Source organism: Bidens hawaiensis, unplaced genomic scaffold, assembly GCF_021521415.1.
Source record: "Bidens hawaiensis isolate Kalapana, Puna unplaced genomic scaffold, B.hawaiensis_p1.1 tig00029891_1, whole genome shotgun sequence".
Classification (NCBI taxonomy): Eukaryota; Viridiplantae; Streptophyta; class Magnoliopsida; order Asterales; family Asteraceae; genus Bidens; species Bidens hawaiensis.
This window is the reverse complement of record NW_027494965.1, coordinates 40,882-58,928: the sequence shown is the minus strand read 5'-3', so window position 1 is coordinate 58,928 and position 18,047 is coordinate 40,882. Positions and strand designations below refer to the sequence as shown.

At 35.7% G+C, this 18,047-nt stretch overlaps 1 protein-coding gene across 1 annotated transcript; it reads left to right on the top strand.

The window, feature by feature from the left end:
* Positions 1–2,611: 2,611 nt before the first annotated feature.
* Positions 2,612–4,705, top strand: LOC143579637 (uncharacterized). Its single transcript, XM_077062882.1, has 3 exons — positions 2,612–2,704; positions 2,853–3,027; positions 3,609–4,705. Exons 1-3 carry the CDS (start codon positions 2,612–2,614, stop codon positions 4,703–4,705), a joined length of 1,365 nt encoding a protein of 454 aa, XP_076918997.1.
* Positions 4,706–18,047: the final 13,342 nt, after the last annotated feature.

Genomic DNA, 18,047 nt, shown 5'->3' with positions numbered 1-18,047 from the left:
TCGGTGTAAAACCTATCGTCTCATTACCAACCATAGGCACAGTGTACACATCGTCAAGACAACGTGAACAATCAGGGTGTACGGACCCTAGATGTGCTCTGAAACGTGGTTCCCATTTAGCAAAATCGCTAAACTTCATTAAACGAGGACATTTTGAATGAGATCCAATTTCAGCATCGAGATGTAACATTTGCTGCATCAACACGTTCTAAGAAGCTAGTGCATAATAACCAGCCATCTTAAAAAAATTAAGAGTTTAAACTTAACAAAATTCAAACTAATGGGATTAAAATGAAACTTTTGTAACGAATGTGTAGACGAATGGATATGATCGGTAAAGAATGAAGAGTAGTAACGAATGAGTATGACAGAAGAACGGTGATGGATGATGAATACGAATAGCTTAACGAATGAAGTGATGAATGATTAACGAATGGTTTGACGAATGGTTAACAAATGGATTGACGAATGGATGTTGATTGAATGACGAATGAGTGAAGACGAATTAACTTTCAATGACTAACAACTGATAACGAATCAACTACAGTAATGAATGAGTTTGTTATTCTGTTGTAACAAACTTAACGCGTGGCACAAATCAGTTATACTTTAATAACGAATGAACATTACACATTTAACGAGTGATCATGTCCATCATAACGAATGAACATATGCATCTTCAAACCTACAAGCTGATTTCCAGATCTGGAAAATTCCAGATTCAAACACCAAAACGTACAATCACAATTTTATGGATTATTCGCTCAATACTCAATGAGTTCTCATAATCAATAGTTCAAACGACTCGTAATTATCCCTCGAACAAAAAAAAATCAATCCTAACACACAATTACCAACTAAAACCAACCAAAAATCCATATGAATACCAAACAGATTCCTCTGTTTTGCTTAACACCTAAATTCAACACCAGTTATACTCAATTCAACATCAAATTATCATTCCATCAAGCTAATTGAATGAAAATTGATGCACAAAGTATCGGATCTAAAATTAACAAGTCAAACTATATATAATCAATCAAATCATGATCTATTCCTTAATGATAAACATAATCTAACCCTGGTAATGCTCTGATACCACTTGAGAACACAGATAGAGCTTCAATTAATAGAACTCGTCATATCAATTGAATACCTGATCTAGTTATATGATATGCGTTTATCTATATTAGATTGGACTTAAGATTAACGGAGTGTTGAGAGAATGATTAGGCAGAGAAACGACACACAAGAAATTACTTTATAAACACTTAAATTATGAATTGGCTGAACAGCCTATATACAGAAGACGAATACCATTCGTTACACAATCCGTAAAGAATGTCCTTCATCCATCTTCATTACATAAGTAACCAAAATGGTATAGTGAATGACTCATTCGCTATACCCCATTCGTCAGCATTCCATGATAAATGGAAACAATAAATAACGACTAAGGTCCATTCGTTAAACATCCTTAACGAATGGACATATAACAATAACGATTAACGCTCATTCGTTAAACATCCTTAACAAATGAACACTAATAAATACGAATGGTCTCATTCGTTAAACATTCTTAACGAATGAGCCATAATATAAAGTATGGGACTTAACTACTAAAATGCCCTTTACATTAAAATAGTAATAAATTAGAAATTGATTACAAAGACTCGAGACGACAAAAACGTGCACTAACAAAACTAACTCGAACCATAATATTCTTCAATCGAACGTGATTTTATTGTTCGATAACAGTTTCAATTAGTAATAAACGGAAAACATAAATTAACAATAAACAATCAATCCATGATAGTTGGAATGACACATTCGATTAGGATCAACAATTGATAATTTTAGTGGCTAAGACTAAGCCTATTATACTTAAAAGGGATGTGATCCTCCCACACCACCCTCACATGCATATACGGCTCGTATAGGCCTATACGTCCATGTAGGATACGAATGCCTGACAAGGGCACAAAAAAAACAGCTTTTTGCAGCCTATACGACCGTATAGGCCTATATGAGCCATATAGGCATTAAATGGCTCGTATTGCCTTCTGAAAAAACCATAAAAGCTATACAATCGTATAGGTCTATACGGCCGCATAGAAAACGTTTGCAAAATCATTCAGACTGCCTTAACCGCTGCCAGAAAACGACTATACGGGCCTATACGAGTTGTATAGTTCTATACGACCAGTATAGATAGATTTTCAGTTTTCTAAGCTTAAAACATGAAAGATATTTATGATGAATGATAAGATTAGTCTGAAAGTAATTTAACTAAATGCAATATCATGATCAAAGCTTAAAACGTGAAAGATTTGTTTGATGTTTTATAAGATTCTACCAAAAGTTGTTTAACTTCATGTAGTATTAGGATTTATGAATCTAACCAAAATAATATTATATGTGCTCTTGTTAGTTAATTTTTATCATTCTTGTTCTCTCTTCTTCTTGGTTCTCTTATTACATAGATTAATGTAGTAGTATTATAAGTTTAAACGAATGGAATATTTTACGTCGATCTTTGATGATTATTATCCTGAAAGTAACTTTGGTGAAATTTGTGGAGTTACAGGTGGTGAAAATTGTGGGGTTAATGATGGTGAAGAGTGTGAAGTTATCGGTGAGGAAAATTCTTAAGTTAGCATTGGTGAAAATTCAAGCAGCATATCCGTTTTTTTCAACCGATAAGGTAAAATCATTAAAAAAAATAATTTTCTTTTCCCATGTATTCATAAAATATACTTTCTTTTCTTGTGATAACCTACTATTTTTAAAAGTGTTTAGTTGTTTTAATATTATCTACACTACCATTCCTAACATAAGAATTTTTCTTTTAGATATTTGTATCTCACGATGAATTGAAGAAGTGGGCCGAAAAAACCAGTCGTGCGAATGGTGTTGTCATAGTCACCGAACGGACGAAGAAAAACGCCAAAGGGGAGGTTAACAAAATTTTTCTTATGTGTGATCGAGGTGGAGTATACAAGTCAACCGTAAAAGTTAAGCGTTCAGGTACAATAAAAACTAATTGTTCATTCCAATTAGTGGGTAAATACCACGATGAGTATGGTGGTTGGATGTTACGAGTGAGTCGTAATGCCCACAACCATGAACTCGCTCAACATATGGAGGGTCATTCGTATGCTATGAGGTTGACTAGTGAGTAGAAGATTACGGCGAGAGACATGTTTAACTTTAGATGGGTGTTAACGAGGCTTAAGAAAATGTTACACGAGTGTATGATGCCACGGGTGATATTAACAGATAGAGATCTTGCATTGATAAATGCTTGTAATGTTGTATTCCTGGATGCTGCGAAGTTGCTATGTAGATGGCACATATCCCAAAACATTAAAAAGCATTGCAAGCAAAGTTTCGCCAAGGGTAATAATTGGGAATTTTTGAAGAACTACAGAGCTCGGTTGTTTTTTCACCCACGCCCGCCGCATACGAGTACAATTACAAGCGACTTCGTGATGGTTTAACTGGAAAGCATAAAAGTAACATTTCTTTCTCTAAAATATATTGTTATTTACATTAGATAGAATATTTTTGCATTTATTCATGTTTATTTATTTTTTTTACATATTTAGGAGTATTTGAATATGTGAACACAAAATGGCTTGTTAAGTACAAAGAGATGTTTGTGTTTGCATGGTCCGATCAAGTTCTCCACTTCGGGAATAGTATAACCAGCAGGGTTGAGAGCACACACACACTTCTCAAGAATTACTTGCTTACTACCAAGTCTACACTTGAAAAATCCGCCGGTGTTATCGATCAGATCGTGAAGTCGCAGCATAAAGCCATAAAAGGAACATTTGAAGAAAGTCATAACAAACTGATGAATGGCCACAACATCCCACTATTCAAGGAGTTACGAGGTAAAGTCTCAAAACTAACCCTAGGATTATTAGTTAAAGAGCTTGAACGCATGAACAAACTCATAGAGTATGAGTATGGGTGTGGATGTCATCTCTGCACAAGTTGCTCATTGCCATGCGCCTGTATGCTTTCAAACTATTTGACTGCATATGAAACCATTCCATTGGACTCAATTGATATCTTCTATAAGAAACTAGATTTTAATCCGTTATACGCCGAGCATGAGAAAGATATTAGTTGTGCGAGCGTTGTAGAGGCATTCACACAAGAGTTTGAGAAACATTCAGACGATGGTAAAAGAAATATGTTGCCAAAGTTCTGGTCATTTATCAAGCCAACCTCATCAATTGTTCAAGTACCCGAGGTTCAAAAAAACACCCGTGGGGGTCCAAAAATAAAGGACAGTGTGAAAAAGAAGAAGAAACATGAGCCCTCCCTTAACCGTAGTAATTCTACGATGCTAACGCTAAGAGATGACTTTGATGAGTTTCTACCCGTACAGTTAGAGCCTTCTAAAGAAAGTTCGTTTGTGGGTAGCCATGAAGGTATTAGACATAGTTTGTTTGTGGGTAGCCATGAAGGTATTAGACAAAGTTCGGTCACACGTTCTCATGATAAGGTTCATTACTTTCACCAATATTTGGATCGAGTACACCCCATAGTTTGTCCGTTTGTTACACATATACAGGATGTGGCACCTGATGGAAACTGTGGATATCGAGCAATGGTTGTTGCTCTCAATTATGATGAAGATAACTGGAGGTGGGTACGAAGTGAGCTTCTTGATGAGTTAAAAGCTAATTAAACACAATACAGGAAGGCCTTTGATAACAAGCTTTTTTCTAAGGTACGTCATGGCTTAAATTCGTTCGAACCGGGTTTTGCACCTAGAACACACTGGTTGGAAATGCCATCCATGGGTTTTTTGATTGCTGCTTGGTTAGGGGTTATAGTTCACTCATTGTCAAGTGATAATTGTTCAACTTATGGTCCACAACATAAACCACAACATGGTACCGTTTCTATTCCACATGTCAACGGGAATCATTTTATAGTTGTTCAGTTTTCAGGGATATACCCGATGCCAACGATTAATAATGAATGGAAGCATATCAAAGATGGTCAAGCAAAAGGATGGGAAGATTTGTATAAGTTGCGAGTGAAAATGTTTATAGGTGAACTAGAAGCTTATAAACGCTCGGTTGAATTTGTGGATTTAGAATAATTATTTCTAACAAACGGTTTAATTTATTTAGTTATTTGTAACGCCCAGTTGAACGTTTAATCGATGTAATTTTTATGCTTAATTTTAAAATAATGATCTTGTAGTTTGTTGCAATTTATTTTTAATAAATACATAGAACTATACGAGTCTCGTTTTCCCCGTATACAAGATGCACTTTTCATAAAAAGAACTATAACATAAAGGGGGTATTTGGCCTAGCTTATATTTTTGTGCTTATACTTATATCTTTTTGAAGCTTATAGCTTATTTTATATCATTTGATAAGCTCTTCTTAAGTGTTTGGATTAGCTTATATTCTACAAGTTGATTATACATCTTAATAAGTTGTTAAATCCATCTTTTTTAATTTATTATAGTAATAAGTTACTTCAACATTATTAATCCATCACCATTTGAAGGCAAATTGTTGGATCCCGGATTAACAGTCGATAACAATAAACAGATCTCAGATCTGTGAATATCCGATTACCACTATTAAAGATCTAGCTCATAGTTTACCTTGATTTAATGTTATGAATGTATATATATTGTCAATAGATTAAACGAATAATGTTAAGGTGAAGCTTGAGAGAGAGCAATTACTCAAAATTCCTTTTGAAAAACTTTTCTCCCAAAAACTTTCATTAAAGTGAACAGTAGTTCACTATATATAGAAGGCGACCTGGTTCGCTAACATCCCCTAGCGAACCAGCTTCCCCTTCATTACATAATTTAACATAGCGAACCACCCCCTGATTCGTTAACATCCCCTAACGAATCAGGAGGGAATACATTATAATGTCTTAGTTCGCTAACATCCCTAGAGAACTAGACTTAACTTTAACGAACTAGTCTTAGTTCGCTAACATCCCTAGCAAACTAGACTTAACCTTAACGAACTAGTTAATAATAAACATTAAATATCACATTAATTGATAAATAAAACATTAACGATATGAACAAAGACTCTAGACGCAAAACCGTGCACTAATAGACACCCCCTCGTCTTGAGTTCTTTGTGTTTAACTTATTTGAAGCGCTTAGACTGCCAGTCTCTACAACTATGAATTCCATGTTCGTGACACACACGAACGACTCGTTGGAATTGCATAGCCAGGTCGTAATCTTCTTGGCGTTCAAACAAAATCTGCTTCCTGTGTAGCACGTCGTTGTCTGTCTCTGATAAATTAACCAACCACATCGGGTCGATTATCTTGATGAGCTCGGTCTGCAGTCCTCGACCACGAACAATAACGGCCTCGCCAGTACGATTGTCATAGTACCAACGGTTGAAAGACAGATAAATATCTTGAGGCATTGTCTTCACAGGAACCTTTTTCATTGTCTTTGGCGGCTTCACTTTTAAGACAAGTTTCTTCCAGCCGGTCCTTGGATCAATCTCATCAATGCGCTTACGTCTTGGGACCTGGGGCTTGAAGAATTTGAAGCCATGATTGACCTCGAACAGTAAGTGTTGATGAAACCACTCAGCCGTTCGGTGACCCCCACGATTGATAAATGGACGTCTTGCGAGGGTACGTACATCCTAGCGCTGTAGAGTTAAAACATCCATTATCCTCTCGTAATACTAGACACCCTTTTCCCACTTGACTATACATACTTTAAGGTCAGAGTCATAAGTCCATGAAACAATATCACCGTGTAACTTTGAAACAGTCTTGAAGGTAGTCACCTGATTAGTCTCAGTCCAAGCAGCAGCAGTATCTTTTCTTTCTTGATCTACATAACGATAAGCACTGATAATTTTACCCACTTTATAACGTTTGAACCATCTTTCTACGTCATCATCAGTCACTTCTTTGAGTGAAGGAACTGTTCGCTGCACAACCTTTTCCAGTTCATCCTCAGTCTCTTTAATTACATCTTCATGAAATACCGGAGCACCTTGATCAACGTTTGCGTGTTGATACAAGTCCGGGTACACTTCAGCTGTCACATCCTCCATCTCAATCTCTTCATCCTCATAAATAAAATCCATATCCATATACAACGGATCAACTTCCAATTCTTCCTCAGTGATCACTTCGACATCGGGCTCAGTCTCTAAAGCAGTCAACTGATCGTCATTCAGTCCAAGCAGAATCGAAATTTGCTCCCGTGTCAAGGATCTAACCACAAACTCACCAACCTCTATCTCATCTCTGTTTACCACACTATGAACCACCCCTGATCCATCAACAAAAATCACTGTGTTAGCTGCAATCATTTCAATTTTCTTGGCAGCTGTTGGATCTTGATAGGTAATTATCTGCTTGCTCGAATCCTCACCGCCACTAACACCAGCACCAGAGGATGAACCATGCGATTGTTTAGGCTCACCTCCTGCATCAGATTCGTCAAGATCATCATCGTCATTCTTAAGTTTCTTTAGGGCATCTTCTTTACAAGTTAATTGTAAAATCAACTCTTCTTGTTCCTTTAATTTCACCCCCTGAGACTCAACAATCGTACGCAACGATTTAGTCTCCTTCTGACAGAAAGAAATATAACTCATCATTCGTCGTTGATTCTCCATGAGTCGTTCTTGAGTTTGACGGTCAGCTGCCATTTTATTTTCATATAGATGTAACAGATTTAGCAGCATTTCAGTTTGACGACCTGGTGGCAAGTTTTATACAGATGGATGAACAGGTTGAACAAGTCCTTGAGGCCGAGTAATTCTCATGAAAGAGATATCACTAGGCGGAGGTGGAGGAAAAGTAGTTGTTGGCGGAGGAGGAGGTCTCATTGATGTGATAGGAGATACTGTAGACAATGCAGCAGAAGGCCTCGGTATCTCGGTCAACGCCATTTGAGGAATTAGACCGAGTCTCTCATGTGACACCAACGTCGTTGTCAAGGTAAGCATCGGAGTGCTAGTAGTTAGCGGCACCGCCGAGCTTTGAGTAGTTGATTGACGTGGTGGTGGGGTTCCAATGATTACCCCAGCCCCAGCAGACACACGGGGCTTCTTTGATGGTTCACCAGTAGCCACATCTTTACCCTTTCTTTTTTTTTCCAGCTGAGCTTTCATGGTGGCAGCTAGAGCAGCATCGACTGCATCCTGTTGTTCTTTAAGAGCTCGTTCACCAGCTCCACCATCACCATCACCATCATCATTGTCACCATCATCATCTCCACCATCATTGTTCCCACCTTCTCCCCCTTCACGCTTGGAATCCGAATCATCGTGGATCCAACGCTCATTAGGAGGACATACGTAATCCGGATTGATTATATGACCAATCATCCGTTTATCCTGTGGCTTTTCTTTTCTATAGATTATCATACGATGCACCGTTTCAGCTTTCATATGTTCCATATCAAGAACATCGTTCACCAACGATCGATCAATCACACAAGTTCGGAATCAAATCCTGAATAATTAGCTGTAAAAAGCGAGGGTACATCCTGAATAAATGAATATTGAAAATAATTTAGATTAATTAAAATTTTTTTTTTTAAATTGTCATTCGTTGAGAATCACACTGATTCGTTATAATAAGATAACGAATCAGGCGATTCGCTATCAAGTAAATGTTTTAACGAACTGAACATAGCGAATTACTATTTAATTTTAACGAACTACACGCTAGTTCGTTATATTTTAAGCGAATTCAAATCTGATTCGTGTAACATCTTATTCGCTTAGCTAGTTCATGTAAAATCTTAACGAATTGGACACGAAACAGTTCCAATTCGCTAAGACTAACGAATGGTCATAATTAAGACTTGTTCTTTGACTTCATAAAGTCAAGGTCAAAATTAGGATGAACACAGATAGTCAACAATATGAACCCGGGGCCGATTAGGCCATAACTATCGTCGAATCATCACAATAATGAGCTCGTTGAACTCGGAATTACATACATAATCGAATATGTATGAGATTAAGACTCAAAATCTCTAAGTACATAGGTTAGACGAACCCACAGTAAACACCAATAACACGAAACAATAATTAACCCGGCAAACAACAATCAAAACATGAATGAAGCCCACCAAGGGTATCGGAATATGATTCTGATCACAATGACATCAAAAACATACAGTTATTAACATAAATTACACACAAATAGGTTTCAAAACTTCGGAAACCCTTAAACTCTTAAAAGTTTATAATTTAACTATCAACTCTTTGCCATTTTTGACGAAAATTATATCGCCAGGATCGGCTAAACCTTAGATACCCAAATATATCTTTGAAATATCCAAACAAGAAAGTCGAGATTTTAGAGAAAATTTGAACAGGGTTTCTTAAAGATGAAGGAAGAAGGCGAACAGTGAACGCCTGTTCGTTTTCTTGTCTTATATAACTTAGCACGCAACCCAAGGTACAGCTTGGACGAATCAGACGATTCGTTTAAATTAAAGTTAACGAATTGGCCCATTCGCTAACTCAATTCGTTACCTTATGTTGGCGAATCGCTACTTGAATCGTTAAATTAAAGTAGCGAATCAAGTCTTGATTCGTGACGCGATTCGTTAAATATACATAACGAAGGGATGATTCGTTACAGAGTGCGGAAGCGAATTAGGTTAGCGAACCAGAAGCTAGTTCGCTAAAGAATCACCTAGTTCGTTATCCATAAATAACGAATTGGATTTTAACGAAATAAACTCTTTTGTTTAATTTAAAATTAAATAATTAAATGAATTAATTAAATGAATTAATTAAAGAATTAAATAAATAAATAAATTAGGTTATCGAGAAATCCTTTTATCCCGACAACCAAATACGTTAAGAATGTTTCAGATTTCTGAAACATAACTTAAAATTATTTAAGTATTTTGTACAAAGAAGACGAAAATATTTTTGGTATTTTGCAAAAATTTAAATAATGTATTGCCAAAAAAAATAGACAATCTTTTTGTGTTTTTCAATGATTTTATCAAAAACAGTACATATTTTTGTATTTTTGTTGAGTTTGAGCAGAGAATCATATTGACCAAATTGCCCTTCCATCACAGTTTTATATTTCAACGATATTATGACTGGCGATAAGTCGGTCATTGGTATTGTTATCCACATAAATCTAATAACACACATTCAAGTGTTTTTGTGATATGATTAAATAGTTCAATTAAAGCATAGAATATCAGAAACTATCAGCCTCTAATCTCAGTTCAAGCTTAATTTGATTTTACCAAATCACCCCAACTTGACTTAAACCATTATATTGTTGATCAAAATTTTGATACCAATTTTGAAATTTTGAGCAATGCATCAAGTTTCCTTTACTGTGAGTGAGTATGCACGAGTCCAGTTGTCGGCTTACATACATTGTATCCCCCGGGGTCCGTTTCTTAATGGTATTAAGACGCACGCAAGGGAGGAACAATTGTATGACTAACAGCGGATTTTGATCAAGTCAGTAATTTAAATTGTACGAAGTACAGCGGTGATCAAGTTTAATGACTTTGGGTTTGCTCTAGAAGGTGAGTGAAATATTCATGCTTATGAATACCCAGATGGTTAAGCCGCATAAAGACTCACAGTGTCCAGAATCTTAACGCTTGTTATTTGCTTTATTTTATTTTTGGATGATCAACAAATATAAGGCTTGAGTATGACTGGTTATTACATTTCTGCCATCCTCACCGAGACTTTTGCTAGAGACTAATACCCCTTTCAATTAGGCGTTTCTTTATGTTTATATCACATACTTTACTCTACTGGGTTGTTTTAAGACCTACCAATACACCAATGCAATTAAGCACACAGTCTTTTAAGCTTACTTTTTGCTGAATTTGGGGTCAAGGTAATCAATGTACTATCATGTTCTCTTTTTGTTTCAAAAACTCAAAATTTTGAGGAGCATAAAATAAAGAAAAGATAAATTTAATCGCCCCAGTTAACTTAAGTTTATAAATAAATGGCTAACCATCAATTCACAAGTGAATCATAGGACCAAGACATGCAAGCATGCTTCACAAATTTAAATAACCGACGTAATTTTCAACGAGAAAATAATCTAAAAACGTCTACAAAAATCTTTTTGGTTTTTCTCTGTACAAACATTAAAAACACAATTTTTTTTATTTTTTTTTTAAAATTTAAAATTTTTTTGGTTTTTCTAAATATTTGAAGAGAAAAACATTAAAGAACAAAAATCACAATATTTTTAAATTTTGGAATTTTTTAATGTTTTTGGATTTTATCTAAACAAACGAAAACACACTCTTTTTGTATTTTCTAGATTTTCACCCCCTAAAACCAAAATAAATTTTATAAGAAAGATATGATAGAAAATAAAGATAGTCATCCTTGTTTAAGGATATCAGCGAGGGTCTTCAATCCGTTTAAATCAAGCAAAAATTTAAAACGCGTTTTGTCAAAAGCTTTAGTAAACAGATTGGCTTTCTGAAAATCAGTATGTACTTTCTCAAGAACGATTAATTTCTTTTCATAGCAATCCCTTATAAAATGATATCGAATTTCTATATGTTTCATTTTAGAATGTTGTACGGGATTCTTGGTGATACTAATAGCAGCAGAATTATCAATCAAAATAGGAGTAGTAAGAAACTTCAAACCGTAGTCGCGAAGATGTTGTTGTATCCACAAAACCTGGGAGCGTGCCATACCAAGCTCTCGGGGCTTGATGTAGACCATACAGGGCCTTGTTTAATCGGTAAACACTGTATGGATAATCAGGATCTTCAAAACCAGGTGGTTGTTGGACAAACACTTCCTCGTGTAATTCACCATTGAGAAAAGCACTTTTAACATCCATTTGATAGATCTTGATATTCTTATAAGCTGCATAAGCCAGGAAGATTCGAATCGACTCTAATCTTGCAACTGGAGCATATACCTCTGTGTAATCAATACCCTCTTGCTGATGAAAACCTTGCACCACTAGACGTGCTTTGTTTCTGACAATCACCCCTCGACCATCCTTCTTACATTTAAATACCCACTTAGTCGGAATGGCTTTCTTGACTCTAGCAGGTTTGTCTATTAAATCCCAAACACCCAAACGTGCAAACTGCTGTAATTCTTCTTGCATATCTTCTACCCAAGAAGGATCTTCAAGTGCCTTACGAGCTGTCGTTGGCTCAACTTGAGATAGAAAGCAATTGAATTTAGAAATATTCAAAATTCCCGAAGAATGTAAGTTAGTGTAAGCACACAATATGTTATTATCACTTGACGACGCAACTTGATGAAGTGTATGAACGCCCACATCAAGTTCTCCAATGATATTTTCCTGTGGATGATATCCATGAATCCGAAGAGTGGGATTCTCAGGAACAACAACATTATCAAATAAGTTAGTGTAATGTTCACCCAACTCGGGAGATGAAACATTATCACTGTCAAGATCAATAACTTGAATTTCAGCTTGATCATATCAGAAGAAGTAGAAACATTATCAATAGCAACTGGAGAAACAACTTGAGATTCTTCAGTTGGAGCATCTGGTTGAGCTTCAACTTAATTAGAACTTGAAGATCTTGGAATGGTCAAATGATCTTCAAAGTATGCTCGAACAAGATCTTCATCGATGTGTTCAGTCGAAGGAGTAAAAGAATTAAATAAACTATCGTAGTCAAACATCCAGTCTGGACCTTTCCCTTGAGGAGGAGTTGTGTATTTTTGACAGTCCACATGGTACCATTCTTCAACACAACCAGATGTGAAATTAAAAACCCTTTTCTTTGGAGATGCATATCCCAAGAAATACCCTTCGATAGCTTTTTCTTCAAATTTACCCGAATCCTTCTTCAACATTGTACACGGACACCCAAATGGTTCCAGGTACTTTAAATTAGGTTTTCTATTATTTAAGATCTCGTAGCTTGTCTTCTTGAGTCGTTTCACTGTTAGAACTCGATTAAGCGTATAACAAGCTGTATTCACTGCCTCATTCCAAAATTGGACAGGAAGCTTTGAATCAGCGAGCATTGTGCGTGCAGCTTCAATCAGAGTTCTATTTTTCCTTTCAGCAACACCATTTTGTTGAGGTACATAAGGTGCACTATATTCTCGGTGAATTCCCTTTTGAATACAAAAGAAATCCAATATAGTGTTTTTAAATTCAGTACCATTATCACTACGGATTCTCCTCACCTTTTGTTTATACAGTGATTCGATCTTAGTAATAAGATTTTGTACCAAAACCGGTGTTTGATCTGTTGAACTCATAAATAACACTCATGAATATCTTGAATAATCATCTGTCACTACAAGACAATACCAGTCTCCAGAAATACTCGCACGATTCACTGAACCAAACAAATCCATATGAAGTCGTTCAAGAGGAGTATCAATGGAATTCAATAACTTAGAGGGATGTCTCTTCTTCTTCTGCTTGCCCTTTTTGCATGCAACGCAGTGATCAGATAACTTAAAATTCCTTAACGAGACACCCTCAACTAAGTCATTTGCCATTAAATAATTCATCTTTCTGACATGTATGTGACCCATTCTACGATGCCATAGAATCGAGTCTTTCTCGGTTGCTTTCGAGACAAAACATGTTTCGATTGATGTGGATACCTTAGATCTCATATTTAAGACATAAATATCATTTGATCATGGTGATCGCATGACAACCATGTCCTTGGGGATAACATAACCCGGTTTCAAGATAAGACATTCTTTGTCAGTAAATATCGTAGTGTATTTTTTATCACAAATCTGCGATACACTCAATAAATTATGATCAACCTTGTCGCAATAATTCACTTTCTCAAACGTAATGTGACCATTTGAAACTTCACCCTCTTGTGTGATCATGCCCCTAGAATTTCCAGCAAACGCTACTTAACCCCCTTGAATATTTCTTACGTTGGTTAATAGGTCGAGATTCCCAGTGATATGACGACAACATCCGCTATCCATGATCCAGTTTTCACCAGAAATGGTCTTGGATGAACCCTACACACAAACAAAAGTGATTAGTTCAAAAAGGCAGCCCAGGCCTCAGTCTTGGGCACCTTTTAGTTTTCTCTTTGATCATTAACTTTAACAGATTTCAATTGTTGTTCAGCCACTTGTGAATAAGTTACCGACTTCCTAGACTTTCGTCTTAAGTAAGCTGCCTGAACAATGTTTGAATTCTTGTTTTGACATATAGGTTCAGTTGGAATGAATTTTGGTTTCACTTGACCGTGTGTCTCATTGACATGAAGAACCTTCCGAGGATTCACATCAGAGAACAAAATATGAGTATCATCAGCATACGACACAGGTCGTTTCAGGATCTCCTTGACCAATGGAATTGGCTTAGATTTGTCCTTGATAAAAGGATGATGATTCTGATAGTTCTACTGACTACAATTCCTCACAACATGACCTTGTTGACCGCATAAAAAACAAGTTCGCATGTCTACATGATGATGTTTAGAAGTAATTGGAATAAATGATGCAGATGGTTGATGATGACTCACATTTTTAGTCATGCTCTTAGCAAACTCATCAGATAATTCAGATTTCTTCTTTAAATAAAAATCTAAATTAGAACAGTTCGAAAAGCTTTTTAGTGTATCTGTCCCAGTTGACTTCACAAAGTTAATCTTCTTAGCTTGTTTTAAAAATTGTTTTGCCTTAGTCAATGGATCAGATTGAACTGATGTTTTTGTTTGAGCATACACACGTTCAAGTTCTTGAATTTTTGAAGTTTCATTGACAAAAACACTCTCAATAAGTTCAGGTTTGATAATACTTATTGGAATATCTTTTTCAGTGAACATCGTATCAATTCCCTTTAACTTAAAAACTCTAGCCGAAGAAGACTTAGAACTCTAAGGATTAATGAAACGAATTAAGTCCTCGTCAGAAATCTTTGGTTTAACTGACTTCTTTGTCCTCACTGGTTTGGTTTTCACAGTTTCTTCCTTGTTCATTTGAGATTTGAATGAACCATACACAGCTTCCTCAAACTCTTGAGGTTCGCAAAGAATATGATTAGAACTAGGAATGTTCTTATTCTTGTGTATTATCTCAGGTTCAAGCACATCTTCAATAATCACTTTATCAACATTTTCAACAAAGACCTTTTTATTTTCCACATGAGGTTATTGAGGAGCAACTTGGGGTTTGACAATTTCAGGTTTAACTAATTTAGGTTTTTCAGAAATCACATATTCTTTTTGAATCAAATCCTCTTCTTTTCTTGCAAAATGATTAATTTTATAATCATTATGAAAAGGTGGTGGAATTTCAACAAAACCGATACCTTTCTTAGAATCTTTTTGTTTTCCAGATACTTCAATAATTTCATTCAACAGAAAAGATGAATTCCTAAATTTTCCCAATTTGTTCTTCAATTCATGAACCCCATTCTCAAGCTCAGTTATCTTAGAACGATGTTTCAAAATTTCCTGAAACTTTTGGTCATTAATGGTCATTTTCACAGATAACTCGGCTTTGAGATCGTGGTTACTTGTCGACATGCTTCAATCTTTTCTCGAGATCTCCTTTGAGATTCAAGAGATTGTCGATAAGTATCCTTAAGAGAAGCAATTTCTCTTATAAGATTATCATTTTGATTTTTCAATGCTTCTAACTTAGATTTGTTAGATTCACAGTCAACACATGATGCTTTAACAAATGAAGTAGTAGAAATAGAATTACTAACCTCATTGATCTTGGCCATGCAAGCAAACATTGATTCAGAAGGCTTGTCGCAAGAGTCGTATCCAGAATCATTATCGGAAGACATCTCACTACCAGTAGCATCTTGACAATCTTTATGTAACCCAAACATAGCCAAATTTGCTTGAACATCATTGCATAGTAACCGTTGTGACCAATCAGTTCCATCTGCTAACATTGCTTGTGTTGTAGAAGAAGATGGTTTCTTTTCAGCATCACTTCCTCGTGGTGTAGAAGCATTTTAACTTTGACCACGAGGTCCAGTGTATTCTTTCCTTGGTTTGTCAAATTCCTTTGCGAAATGCCCAAATTCTTGACAATTATAACACTTTACTTTTAATTTGTCAAAACCCAACTTCTTGTTTAAAGCTGGAAGATCTTTTCCAGTTCTCTGCATGAATCTTTTAACTTTACGAACGATCATAGCCATGTTCCATTTCAAATCCATGATTTCTAGATCATCTGGATCTATCTGATCATAATACTCATCTGTTAAATCACTTGTGGCAATTTTACTACTCACTAAGTTTTCATATGAAGACATAAAAGCCGTCAGAAAAGCAAAGTTTTGCTCAGCTTCCTTCATATTAACACTAGGTGGTGTAGCAAATGGATTGGTATTAGTTGAATTTTCAGAACCTCCCGAATTACCAGCAGAGTAAAAACAAACTTTTGGATCATTAAACATAGTTGATTCTTTTTCACTTGCCGCATGAGTAAGAAAAGCAGTGATTGGAGAGATTGTTGAACTAAGAGGCATACTTCCACCACAGAAAGATGGATCTTGATTTTCTTTGGAGGATTTTTGACACTTAAGATCATATTCTCTAGCTTCGATCTTTTGTAGAAATTCAAGTGCCGTCAAGTCTTCATTCAGAAAATAATCATTCTCTTTCAAAACCTTTAGAAATGTTGAGTAGGAACTTGGAAGCACACTTTTAATAGTGTCAATTTTATCTCTTTCAGAAATTTCCATTTTCATCTTATCCATTTCAGCAATTAAATGATTAAATCTTGTAGTCATCTCTTCAACTGTTTCTCCTTTCAATAAATTAAAGTTTCGAAACTGAAACTTGAGCATCACTTTCTTACTCTCAGCTGTGTTTCCCATGCTTCTCATACGCAGATGTTGAAATAAAGACGCACATCTCTTGATACTACCAACTTGATGAAAGATATTTTCTGGTAATGCCATAGTCAAAGTAGAATATGTTTTTATCTCGATTTCTAAAGCTTTCTTCTCTTCTTGTGAGTATTGAGAAACAGCTTTAGGAGTATATCCAATAGTATCATCACCAATCATTGGTGCAACATAAACTTCATCAAGACAATATGAGCAGTCAGGATGAACAGATCCCAAATGTGCACGAAACCGAGGTTCTCACTTGGCAAAGTCACTGAACTTCATCAATCTTGGACATTTAGAATGTGAACCTATCTCGGTATCAAGTTGCAACATCTGTTGCATCAACATGTTTTGAGACGCTAATGCATACATACCAGCCATTTTTTTTTTTTTTTGAAAATTTAACGAATCAAAGAGTGAAATAGCTTAACGAATCAGTGAACAGTTATAGCAAACTATGAACAGTTATAGCGAACTATGAACAGTTATAGCGAATCAACTCTTAACGAAGTTAAGACTGATCAGCAACGAAGTACCTTAACGAATGAGATGAGTGTTTTAGCGAATCAAAAGTCAACCTAACGAGTAAACTTAACGAATCACAAATAAAGTTAATGAATCAACCAAATGACAAACAGATAACGAATGAGATGAAGATTTAGCGAATCACAAGTCAACTTAACGAATTGACCGAACGAAGCACAAATGATTAGTTTAGCAAAGCACAAAGATAATCAGTAACGAATCACTAAGAAATGCTTAGCGAATTAATATAACGAATCAGCTACAGTTAATTAGCGAATCACACTATAGCGAATCAGGTTGTTACAACCGTTTGTAACAAACTCTGACACCTTATGCCACGTGGCAAAGGTTGTTATGACACAAATCCTAAGAAGAACACGTGTCACACGAATCGGTTAATCTAGTTAACGAACTAGATAACACGAACCAATAACTCACACGAATTGATTAACGAACTAGGTAGCGAAGTAACACTGTTGATAACGAATCACCAAGAAGAAGATAATGAATTACATTCATCTTCAAATCTTCAAAACTTCAAACGATTTTTCCAGAAATTTTGAAGATCAAACCCAGAAACTCAACAATCCCAGATTTGTAATACAACCTCGTTACTCAACCAAAATGTACAAATAACCTACCAATCTACTCGTAAATCAAATCCG